This window comes from Camelus ferus, chromosome 4, assembly GCF_009834535.1.
Source record: "Camelus ferus isolate YT-003-E chromosome 4, BCGSAC_Cfer_1.0, whole genome shotgun sequence".
In the NCBI taxonomy this organism is placed as follows: Eukaryota; Metazoa; Chordata; class Mammalia; order Artiodactyla; family Camelidae; genus Camelus; species Camelus ferus.
The window spans coordinates 50,546,115-50,559,036 of NC_045699.1; the positions used below are offsets into that span (position 1 = coordinate 50,546,115).

At 36.9% G+C, this 12,922-nt stretch overlaps 1 protein-coding gene across 1 annotated transcript; it reads left to right on the forward strand.

The window, feature by feature from the left end:
* The first annotated feature begins 983 nt into the window (after positions 1–983).
* On the forward strand, positions 984–11,147 carry LOC102509098 (protein NipSnap homolog 3A). Its single transcript, XM_006184801.3, has 7 exons — positions 984–1,193; positions 3,239–3,449; positions 5,219–5,377; positions 6,980–7,129; positions 10,137–10,223; positions 10,314–10,491; positions 11,075–11,147. The coding sequence occupies exons 1-6, from the start codon at positions 1,134–1,136 to the stop codon at positions 10,388–10,390; spliced, it is 744 nt and encodes a 247-aa protein (XP_006184863.2). The 5' UTR covers positions 984–1,133; the 3' UTR covers positions 10,391–10,491; positions 11,075–11,147.
* Positions 11,148–12,922: the final 1,775 nt, after the last annotated feature.

The following is a 12,922-nucleotide window of genomic DNA, read 5'->3' on the forward strand; positions in this document are numbered from 1 at the left end:
TCAAAAGTCTTTACACAAGGCACAACCAATACAACTACAGAAGACAGCCCTGTAATAATTCCCTAGTCATAATAGTATAAGGAATATTACTTTAGTGTGGGCAATAATGTAACCAATGTATGTGTAACTGTTTAATTTGTCCTGTGTGTAGTTATGTAATATGTAATAATGTAATTAGTAATAAAAAGGTAAACATCAATATAATTAAATTAATATAGTGACAATTAACTCTTCTTAATATAAGCACTATCAGATAGGGGAAAGGAAGTGCATTTGGGGGGAGTGGTGTGTAAAAGACCTAAATCCTCATTCTCCAAGCAACAGATACTGTCTGTGACTGAAAATATCAAGAAACACCATAAAATACATATAATCTACAAAAAGGAAAACAAGCATTAGAAGAAACAGCTAAAAATGTTGAAAACAGCTACTCTGGGGACCGATATCAGGAATAAGAAGAACAAGATCAAAAGTCTACTGTTTTGCTTTTAAGGCTTACAAACTATCTGATTTCAAAACATGTATGTTTAATTTGAATTTCCAAATTTAGTTCGGCGCCCTCACTCCTCTGAGCTCCTGAAATACAATCTATATCATCAGGAGCCTAAGAATGACTTAATGAACAAGATGAAGGATCACTTTAGCTACACGTGAGCGACCCCGACTGAAAACTAACCCCGGAAAACACGTCCGCGATTTAAATGCAAAGCATGACACGCGCCCATCCACACTCGCTTTCTACACACAAACCGTGTAAGAATTGTACGCAGGTGCGCGTGGAGAGGAGGGGACGGGCCCAGAGAGGCGGGACAGGAACGACCTCCGCGTTCAGCCAGCCACTTCTAATGTGACTTCTGACGTCTGGGGGTAAGAACGTTTGGGGAAACAGAAGGGGACGGAAAAGTCACAGCTGACACTAACCGAGCCTAGCGCTGAGCTCCCGCGAACCCTAGCGGCCTGGGCCGTCGCGCCGCGCCCCTCAGCCGGGAGGCGGAGCTGACCCTCCGAGCCCCGCCCGGAGCCTGCCGCTGCGAGACGTGCCGGCGCTGCTCCCTGCCAGTGGGGAGCCACAGGCGGAGGAGTTTAAGGAAGAATACCCGCCGGGTGCCCTCCTCAGCGCCCGAAGCAGCGCCATGCTTGCCCTCCGAAGGAGCCTGACTAGAGCTGTGGCCGCGCGGACGCTCGCGCCTCAGGTACGAACCGCAAAGGACGCGCCTGAAGTCTTCCCTGGGGGAGGGGCGAGAGAGGCGTTGTCGGGAGGGAGCGGGCCGCGCATGCGCCAGCCGTGTTCCCAAACTTCCTATCGCGCTGCTGCCACCCAAGTTCCAGAGCAAGTCCCTGAATCCGGAGGCTGGGGCCCCTGGGACGCGCGGGAGGAGGAAGGTGCCGCTGGGGAAAGACCTACTATCTTATTCTCCTCCCAGCCGGCTCTCGAACAGCCCTGGACAGGGGGCTTCTCCTGCCTAGGTGTCCGGCGGCCCTGAGGACACCCCTGAAGCGCCCCCTGCTGCGCTTTTGCTGCCCAGCGCCTCTGTGCCCACCCGGTTAGGGTCACTGCCAGGCACTGCTCAGGTCTCACCTCTTGATTTGTCTTTTGGCAAACCACTGCACTCCAAACTGAAGGGTGAAGGAGAAAAAGGTCAACTAGCCACTGGCAACTGAACTGGCCTCCCCCTTTTAAACGAAATACAAAACTTCCCAGCATTTTGCAGAGAACCTTAAAGAGAGGGTGTGGGTGGAGGAGCGTCCTGCCCAGCTGCCACTGTCTCTTGGGGTCGGCACCCAAGTCAGGCAGGGTAGGAACTCACAGCAAATATGATAATTTCATTTGAAGTTAGATGAGAAATGTGCAAGATAGATTTTTGTGGTTCAGCCTTAACTATCGGAGATTGGCCTATTCTGTGAATCAATCTAACCTGGAGGGTTTTTTTCTTTTTGATGTTTAGATTCGTACTCCGTTCTCAAGGGATAGGATGGGAAGGGAATTTGGATAGAGACTGACTTTCAGTAAAGACTAAAGAAGAGCTATTAATGGCCTGTCACCCAGGATTAGCAATACAGTTTTTATCATGATTCTCTCTCTACCGGGGCAGGGCCTAGGATTATTCCTTGCAACTTTATTTTCAACTTTGACTTCACTAAATGTCCATAAAATGCTCTCTTATAGGTGATTTGGAAGTTATTGCTGCTGAAAATAAGCCCTAACTTGTGTAAGAGAGCCTAAGGGAGCCTGAAGCCCTCATGATTCCTCCCCCAGCATAGTTCTAGTTTCTGGCCTGTAGCAAAAATCACATCCCCTCAAGCACACCCTTACTACTCTCACTGCTCTTTAACCTTTCCCTGGGTTTCCTCTCTTACTGCTTGTTTCTCCTGTAAAAGATTACAAAATTATGTCCCTTGACCACAGTTTGTTTACAAATATAAATTCCCTAAAAATCAACTAAAAATTGTTACAAATACTCTACTGGTCCATTTTCTAATATATTTTATTTATAACATTTTAAAATAATAATACCTGGAGTTGTTTATTTGCCTAACATTGTCTTACTAGATTTTGGCTAAAACGACACAAAAAACATGTCCACCAAAGGTAGGAGTAGCTGCAGTTGTTTGGGGTGGGAATACCTGCTTTCATTGTAAACTTAGACACTTGGGCAGTAGGAACATAACTCATAGGGAACATCAGTGTAATGAACTCAAATAGATAATTATAAGTATGACATTATACATAATTAAATCAAATACATAGGCTATTGTGTGTTATAACCTTAGAGAAAGAAGCCTACTGGTTTCATTTGACATACCAGCTAGTCAACATAAGCCCCACATTTTTCCATAGCCTTGTTTGTACCACAGCTTGTAATGGGAAACTGATTAATCAACATCAGAAATTGGCACGTGATAACCAAACCCACAGTAAGATAGATTTCTAAACACAAATGCCGTGAGTGTATATGTATTCACATGTGCATATAAGTATTTATATATACACAAAATACATACACACCAGTATAATTTCTAGTAAGGCATTTCCTGCCTAAATTTAAGTTCACTAAGACAACGGGAATTAAACAGTAGCTGTATATTGAGCATACTTAAGAGTACTTATCTTTATTGACATCTCTCTAAACAAATTCTAAGGAGAGATGATAGCAGAAGTACAAATACGGATTATGAGTCTAATGAGTTATAAACCCCGAGTTTCCAAAGTATTTAAATTTGCCTTTTCTTCCTTCAGATGTGCTCATCTTTTGCTACGGGCCCCAGACAACACGATGGAACGTTCTATGAATTTCACACCTATTGCTTTAAACCTTCAAAGATTGATGAATTTCTGGAAATTCTTAAGAAAAACATACATCTTAGGACGGCTTACTCTGAATTGGTTGGATTCTGGAGGGTAGAATTTGGAGGCAGAACGAATAAAGTGTTTCACATTTGGAAGTATGGTATGCTTTTCCAGCTTAAGTATTTAGTATAGATTTTCATTCTGTTAAATGTTATATGACAGCCCTGGCATCTATATTGTTATAAATATACATAGGTTAAATTAAAATTTTAAAAAGAGGAACAACAAATAAAATAACAACAAAAATGAATTCAGTGACGACTCCTCCCACTGGTACCTTTGTCCAAATCCTTATGTATCATTATTGGAAAAACGTGGCATCTCATTTCAAATTATAAAATTGTGAACTAGCCTTTAATTCTCAGAAAAATTATAGAATGGTTTATTGTATAGATGATTTATGAAAAATTAAAGCAGTGATTGCAAGAGCCCAAGTGGGTTAAGATCATAGGAAGGGTGTGTTCTTTTTTTCTTATTGTTGGATCTGCAGCTTGATATCAGGATTTTAGTAGACACAATTCAAACATGGAGGGGTCTTAGGGTAGTTTAGGTTGATGGGGATAATAGTTAACTTCTAAGCCTCACACAGCTCTGAGATTGCATAATTCTTTAAGTTTATCTCTTTCTTTCATTTGTGCACCCAAGGTTTCAGGGAATTCACTGTCATGCTGCTCTAGGGAAGTAAAGGCAAAGGAATCAGAGTTCTCCCCATACTGAAGCTGACTTACCGCTGGTTTAGTAGACAAAGAACAGGTTACAGGAATCTCCGGAATGTTACTCCAGTGTCTAATCTTTCTGAAGTCCCCACAGGACTTAACATGATATCTAAAGAACTTTTAAGAATTTCATTTAGTGTTTGGTTATCAGTGTTCAAAGTTAATAGCCATCAAGTACTTTAATACGAAAAGTACTCATTCTATATTTAACACAGCTGTAGTTTAGGGGGTTTCCCTGTTGTAATAGAACAAACCCCATTAAAACACAATTTATGCTTTAATGTGAAACAAGTAGAATTATGTTCCATTAAAAATAACTACTAGTAAGGTCCTGATATAACTTACTTAAGCTCAAAGATGTATGTTATTCCTTATCCCCAGCACAAACCATACAAAACTCTTTTACCTTTAGTCTTTTGAGACCCTAATAGTAAATACAGTACGATGCCTGTAAGTTAATAAAGGCATACATCTGTTTGCATAACAAACAGAAGAGAAATAGTACTCACTCGGTAAAAAGAATGGGTGACAATAAGTAAGAGGATCAGCACTATTTCTTTGGAAGCTGTTTATTCAAAGAGGAGACTGAAAAAGCAAATCGTAATTTCATGTATGTTCAATTTAATTCGGGTGTACCTTGACCTGACTACCCACCACCAGCACTACCAAGGAAAAACAGTCTTTCTCTAAACTGACACTATAATTTCAATGCCTCCAATAATAAGAATAAATAATATATACTGAGCACTAAGTAGATGCCAAACACTGTTCTAAACTCCTTTCATGTACTAACTCATTTAATCCTCACAACAGCCCTGGAGGTAGTTACTATAGCATCATCCCTGTTTCACAGAGTGAGAGGCAGGTACAGAAAGATTTAGTAACTTACTTAACTCTCACAACTACCTACTAAATGGTAGAGTCTGTACCATTACAATATGATATTATCACTAGTTGTTTGCACTTAAACTCTCTTTTAGATCATGAGCAACTTAGGGACAGATGTTACATCTATTTATGTTGATACCTCCAGTGATACAACACAGTGTCCTTATGTGGCCTCATGAACACTTGCTGAAATTAATGAAACCCAGAAAAAGTACAGTTGGTTTTGAATCGAACATTGTAATTTTTCTTACTCCTTTCCCCATAGACAGTTTTGCTCATAGATCTGAAGTTCAGAAAGCCTTGGCCAAAGATAAGGAATGGCAGGAACAATATGTCATTCCAAATTTGGCTCTCACAGATGAACAGGAGTTTGAAATTACTTACCTGGTGCCATGGTGCAAATTAGAAAAACCTCCCAAAGAAGGTAAGTCCTTCCCTCTTAATCACTTTGAATTTTGAAGGAGAAAAGACTAAAGACTTGTAAGTTACAAAAACCAAAGTTCCATAGGAGAAAAAAAGAATAATATTTTGTTTTATATAGGAATATAGTGTGCTTATAGAGTTAAACTGAATTTGAGCTCTCTGCTCAATTAATTTAAATTATCATTGAAGCTGAGGAGGTGGGGATATAGCTCAGTGGTAAGCGCATGCACTGAGGTCCTGGGTTCAATCCTCAGTACCTCCATTAAAAAAAAAAGAGAGAAAAAGAAAAAAACAACGAAGCATGAAATAATGAAATGTTTTTCCAATTTGGAAAAACTCTTAAAGTTTAGATATGAATATAAAAAGTTGACATGTGAAGTAAAACTTAAGAAGTCGGGGATTTGGAACAGTGAAAACATATACCTAACTAGGCAAAGGGTAATTATGACATTTTGTCTTTGTTGAGTACCTTTTTTTACATAAATTACAGTTAATCTTAAAACATTAAGTATATCTTTGTTTGTAAGACTGACTGTTGGTGAATGAATTAAACTGTTAAGCTGTATTACACTAGTTTAACTTTTTGGTTTTCCTGTTTCTTACTTCTCAGTTTGAAAATTAATTTAAAGATTTATCTTCTTACTGATCTCACTTTCCTACTGACTTAAGGAAATGTTGACCTCAACCTAATTTTAAACAAAACTCAGATTTTTAAAAAGCATAAACTAATTTAAGTTTTATTTTCCCCAATAGCCCTAACTTTGTAGTCTATCTTAGACTATAAGAGATTTGAAAAGTCTTATTTGGATTCTTATCCACCTAGACCTCCCTTCAGCTTTCAGCACTGTCTAAATTAATTTAGTGGTTCCTAGAACAGCATCACATCTTGATTTTCTTCTCCTGTGTTGTTCATGATTCTTTAGTAACTCTCCTTTTTTCCTTTGACTTTTCAAATTTACTTGTACCCTAGTTTCTTTCTCTCTGCTTCCTCCATATTCTGACCAGAAGATAAACTGCTTTTCACATGTTACCTGAATATTTAGGAATAATGAAACCATTTCCTTCCTTTCCCCCCCCCCCCAAAAAACTCACACATCACTTTCGGTCCATTGTTTGCTGGCTGTTCCTGTTAGAAATGGAAGGAACAGGGGGAAGTTATACAAACAAAAAGTGTTTCCTCTCAAAACTGTAAAAAGGGAAATATAGGAGATCAGAAAATAGCTTTTTTATTGATTTCTTACCTTAAAAAATAGACTCATGCAGCTCAAAAATCCAAATCCTATCATAAATTTGCAATATTTATTTTAATGATTGATTTTATAGGTTAAAAAATCTTTCAGATAATTAGCTTAATATAGTCCTCTTTCTTTCTTCTGTATGCTAAGCTTAGTAACTCAGCCTTATACATGGTGAGGGACTTCCTAAACATAAAAGCAAGGAAAAACAATGCAAAGAAATCATAAATGTGTGTGCATAAACATCTTTATATGTTTGATCCTCCAAATCTATATATGTAGATCAGCCTTCCACTGGAAATAGACTAACCTGATTAGAAATTTCTTGAATATCTTTTGTAAAGTCTTTGTTTTTCTCCCTACTCTAGGAGTCTATGAGCTGGTTACTTTTCAGATGAAACCAGGGGGGCCAGCTCTGTGGGGTGACGCTTTAAAAAGGGCAGTTAATGCCCATGTGGAGCTAGGCTACTCAAAACTGGTTGGAGTTTTCCACACAGAATATGGAGCACTCAACAGAGGTATAGTTGTCCATTTCTTCTATGAAATTCAAAGTGTGCTAGTGATCTGCTAAGTTCCTCAGGTCTTTTGTTTCTGTATCTCATTATGCCATGTATTTCAATTATTACTGCTAAATGTTTAGGTTTTTGGTCATTTTAAGGGTTGATAAAACCTGTTTTACATCTTATTTATTTAGAATATTAACACCTTATAAAGCCTTTTCCAAGTGTTAAACTGTTTTCCATGATACATCAAAATGAATTGGAAAACTGCAAGGAAACCTCAAGAAAATATTTATTCTTTCAACTTTTTTACTCTAAATATATATTTTTTTATTTTTTAAAAATACAACATTACTTTGGGTAGAGAGATTGTCTCTGAATGAAATAAAAACATAATAACGTATTTTTACAAAGACTAAATACCATGGACATGACCAAAGATAGAAAAAAAAAATTCCTACTACTTAGAGATAATACTGTTTTGGTCTTTGTGTTCCTGTGTCATTCTTATATATGTAGGCATGTGTATATGTATTCATATTCATATATATATATACCATCTATGTGCTAGAAATAATGCATATGCATGATTAATAATAGCATCCTAACACTCCAGAAAGAGTGTATACAGCAGAGAGATATTACATATCTTAATTTATTTAATAAACACCTATTTGAGGCATTTAACTTTAAATTTGAAAGTTATTGCAGTCAGCATTTCAGAGAGTTTTTTGTGCCAAACTCTAAAAAATGCATGTGAAGTTATCTGGAAGGATAAGTGACCAAGAACAGCTAATAAATTATTTGAAGTATTCATTATATCCATTTGCCTCCTCAACTCCCTTTCTTGGATGTCCGGTGGACATCTCAAACCTAATATACTCAAAGCTGAGATTCAGATCTTTCCCCAGAAATTTAACTTCTAGTAACACATCCTAAGAAAATAATCAGAATATAAAGAAAAAGACATTTTCAAGTTAGAAAATATATGAAGAGGAGAAAATAATGAAAATAATTACATGTCTATTTCATACCTATGCTAAAATAAGATTCAGTGGATTTTAGATTTCAGTGTAGAAGAAAGGAAGTCATAAAATGTAGATAATTTTTTAAAATAATACAAATGAGAACTTATTTCTGAACCAAAAAGCAAATGAAGAAACAATGAAGGAAAAGAAATCAATTGATAATTTTATGATTGAAAAGGTCAGGCTTTCTGCACTCCCCAAAACACCATAAATGAAATTTAAAAACAAAACAAAACAAAAAGCTAAAACTTATGCAGAGGTAGATGTACAGATGACTACTAAATATATATTGAAGAAGGTACAAATCAAGACAATGAGGAGATGCCATTTTCACCTAATTAAGACATACTTACATAGAGTGGTTGGGGAAAAATAAGTACTCATACTGTGTACAATATACTGGTTTAATCTACCCCACTCCCCCAGATTTGACAATATAAATAAAAAGCCTTAATTTTTAAATTATTTTTGCCAGTATTCTAGGAAATGGGTGCATTCAGTTACAGAAGTTTGAAAGTATATAAAATATACAGTGGTCATTTGATAAAATTAATGTTTATGAAGTCTATTTTAATGCTCTGTAATGAACATATATAACTTTTATAAGAAAATACTGAAAATGTACACACTTTTTAATCTTAAGTTAATTCTCAGTAGAGGAAAGAGTATAGTATTGAGTATAAATCAGTACCTCATTTCTGGACGACAGTGTTCATATTATGTATACTATGCCTATATAAGTGTGTGTGTGTGTATGTGTATGTATGTCTATATATGTATATGCTTATAAACTCTTTGGTTCTCTGAATTTGAATTTTAGGAGTTTATTATATTGAGGAAATAATGAGATCCAGACAGCCTGGGTTTGAATCCCAGCTTAACCACTTATTAACTTTGTGACTTATTAACTTTATGAGTTACTTAACCTTTCTGTGCTTCGCTCATTGATAAAATAATGATAACCTACCACCTAGGATTATTGTGAAGACTAAATGAGCAAATACATGCAAAATGCTTGGAACCAGGCCTGGCACATAGTAAGCACCCAATAAATGTAGGAAGTAGTTGTTTAACATTGTTATTTTATGTAGGTGCCCCTCCAAGGAAGTGTTTGTCAGCACTGTTTGCAGTAAGGAAACTAGAAACAATGTGCTGTGACCCTATGTATATAACATACACAAATAGACACACATATACATCATGTATCTTATATAAGCATAAACATATATGCTAAATGTGTATAAACATGTAAATACATAAATATGGAAAAGATACACCAAAATAGAAATTGGTTAATTCAGGGTTTAGGATTAGAAACTACTCCTGCTTTCCCTTTTGGTTTATCTACATTTCCAGAATCTATACAGCTAACACATATTAAATTGTAATTATTTATTAATTTTTAAATAATTTAAGTACAAGAACATTTCAGTATTTTGTAGAATTATATTTTGAATAATATAATCAACAATAAGGGGGTGGAATAAAAAGTTGTTACCTCCATAAGGAGGAATTCACATAGCCCTTAAAAATTACTGTCATTGCCATAGAAAATGCTCATCATTGCTTTTTTAAAATCTATTACTAAGTATAATATGCAGTAAGGCCCTAATTTTATTATTCTCACCAATTACAAGAAATGCATTAAATATTAACAGAGGTTTATTCTGGGTGGTTCAGGTTCCGATACTTCTTATTTTCTTTTTGTATCAGCCAGTTTTCAGTAACGACCACAGTTTTTTTTAATAATCTTGCCTTGGAAAAACAAAGTAAAAGCCTTAGCTGTTTCTTGATCTATTAAGCCAATTTGACTAATTTATAAAATTCTCTCCCAAAACTCTGACCCTTCTGAAATCTTACCACTTAACATTTTTAGTTTTACTTTTTTGATACTAGTTTGATTTAAAGAGTAAGACCTAAAGTTTCTGATTAATTTTCTGTGTGTCTTATTTGTAGTAATGTAGTATTTTAGAGTCTATTTCTGCTTATTTCTGCAGTTCATGTTCTTTGGTGGAATGAGAGTGCCGATAGTCGCCCAGCTGGGAGACATTTGTCTCACGAGGATCCCAGAGTTGTGGCAGCTGGTGAGCTATTTCACTCGGCACAAATTATTCTCAGGACAAATTTGATTTAGTCAGTAACTTTTTCTGCCTTCTTATGAATCTTTTTTCCAGTTCGGGAAAGTGTCAATTACCTAGTATCTCAGCAAAATATGCTTCTGATTCCTACGTCATATTCACCACTGAAATAGTTTTCTGCTGAAATACGAAGCATTTCATTAACTGCAAAAAGATGTGTCTGCTAATGGTGCCTAAATTCTCCTGAGATTCTTGCTATTATTTGAAGAAAGTAGTAAGTTAATTTTCTGTATGTCTCTACATTTTTAAAGCCACCTCTGTCCTTTTTCATGACCACCTAAAGACAGTTCTGTTCATTTTCCTCATAACATTTCAGTATCTATTATACATTAGAAATATGTAGTTGCCACTACTTCATAATCTTGATTTTTCATTTCTTTCACAATAGCTCTTCTCTATTCTGACAACCCTCTGCTTTATAGCATTTTCTTATATTCATATGATTATTTAACATTTCTGTGCCTAACAATATTGTTAAATTATATACAATGTCTGTCTTTTGATCATGTCTGTTTTATCTGAGATTTTAAAAAAAATTTGCCCAGTAAAGTTTATTTTGTGATATCAGATGGGATTCATGAGAATGTTGGATCAAATATATTTCTTTACCTTGGGAAAGTTACGGTATCACCTCTGTCATCTATTTTGGAATTATGGTTTTCACATTAATTATTAGTCACTCTCACTTGGTAAATAATTAATTAGGTCTGTGTTTTAAAAAAAAACTTCAGAAGACTTGTTTTTGTGATGAAATGTGTTCATTTGTAGTTAATTTTATTAATTTTTGTTCATTTTAGATCACTAATGAAGATCTTTGGGACATCTATTTGTTTATGGAAATACTTGCCTTAATAAAAGCCTACATATCCATTCTGGGTTTTTTTTTAGTTTGCATTTTATATTTATATTATCTTCTCTGGAGCTTTTACTGTGTTACTATAGGATGGTGACACAGTAATAATATACCAGCTCTTTTGTAAATGTTAAGTTACATCAAGAAAATAGCAGGATAGTAACCCCAGACGGAGAGTTTCTCTAGTGCCGCCACAGATATGCTAGGGTTTTCCTTGCAACATGTTTAATGCCCGTTTCAGTTGAGTGCCTCTGCCTTCTAAAACTAGGTTTGGCACTGCTAAGCTCCTTCGACGGTCTGTATCTACAGCTATATTATTTTACATTTCTAAAATATACTGTAAATGTAAAATCCTAAATGATGAATTAGCTAAGGGAAATCTGGAAAACAAGTACAGTGTGTTGGGCTCCTGACAGAAGAAATGCCTAAAAGATTAAAACACAAAAAAATCAGAAGGAAAAGGGGAGGTGGTACTCACGTGCACCCTATACTATTAACAGGCAAGGAAAGAATCCAAATAAAAGTTCTGTCATGTTTTCTGTTTCCTTTCAAAGCAAAACTCTCTGTAGTGTTGTGTGTACGCACCATCTCCCCTTCCTTACCTCTGATTCTTTCCTGAGCCCAGTCCGGTTAGGCCTACGTCTTGGCCAGTCTGCTGAAGGTCACCGAGGATCTCTCTCTTGCCAAATTCAGTGGTCTTTTGATGCCTTTACCTGCCCATCTTCTCAACAGTGTTGAACACAGTTGGCCGTTTCTGCCTTCTTGGTAACACTTGATTCTGAGCTTCAGTACAGGATGTCATACGTTTAGATTTTCCTCCCCATCACTGGCCGGTCCCTCTGTTCCCTTTGCTGGCTTCTCTTCTAGATGTGGGAAGGGCCTCAGGCCTCAAGAATATTCTCTATCTTCCCTCTTTCTAGGTAAGCTCATTCAGTCCCAAGGCTTAAAAGCCATATATGTGATGATTCACACATTTTTATCTTCTTTTCCATCATTGCTTCTGAGCTCCAGACTGAAATACCAACTGCTTTTCTAAAACAACCCTGTCCCTCGTTTGGGTCGCAAACTAGAAGTCACCTTGCTTTCTCTCTTTTCCTCATCCCCTACATGCAGCCTGGCAGCGGTCCTATTGGCTCTATCTCTAAACGAGACCCTGGATGTTACTAGTCCTTTGTCTGTTGCTACCACCCTTGGCCAGTCCACCATCATCTCCTACTTAGCCTTCCTACTGTCCTTTGCCCCAGATAGCCAGCGAAGTTCTTTCTGAAACAGAGATTAGCTCAAACCACCACCTTGTTTAAACTCCTCATTGCAGTAACAATAAAATCCAGATACCCTAACCTGGCCTATGAGGCCCCACAAGGTCTGATTCCTGCCTCTAATTCCATTCCCTCCAACTCCAGAGACACTGGAATTCTCCTCCCTGCTTCCCAACTTGCCAAGTTTTTTCCTACCTGGGGCTTTTGCACTGGGTATTCTCTCTTCCAGGAATGTTCTTCTGTCCACCTTCAGATTGTTAGCTCCTGTTTATTTTATTCACATCAGAGCTTAAACGTCACTCCTCCAAGGGCTGACTCCTCTTCATCGCTAGCCTGTTACTGTGTTGTATTTTCTTCTTAGCACTTACTGAAGTGTCTGAATTCACTGTATCTGTTTGCCCACACGTCCATTGTGAATATGAATATAATTTCTCCTTTGAAATTCAAGTTCATCGGAGCAGGAATTCTATCTTCAACACTGTATCCCCCGAACCTAGAAGAATATTTGGTGCACAATGCAGTTTGATAAGTAT

Bases quoted from the DNA above. Each gene is read 5' to 3' on its own strand.
- LOC102509098 (XM_006184801.3), top strand. From the start codon at position 1,134: ATGCTTGCCCTCCGAAGGAGCCTGACTAGAGCTGTGGCCGCGCGGACG. The intron at 3,450-5,218 runs GTATGCTTTTCC...CTTTCCCCATAG, and splicing joins GTTTCACATTTGGAAGTATG to ACAGTTTTGCTCATAGATCT. The intron at 5,378-6,979 runs GTAAGTCCTTCC...TCCCTACTCTAG, and splicing joins AGAAAAACCTCCCAAAGAAG to GAGTCTATGAGCTGGTTACT.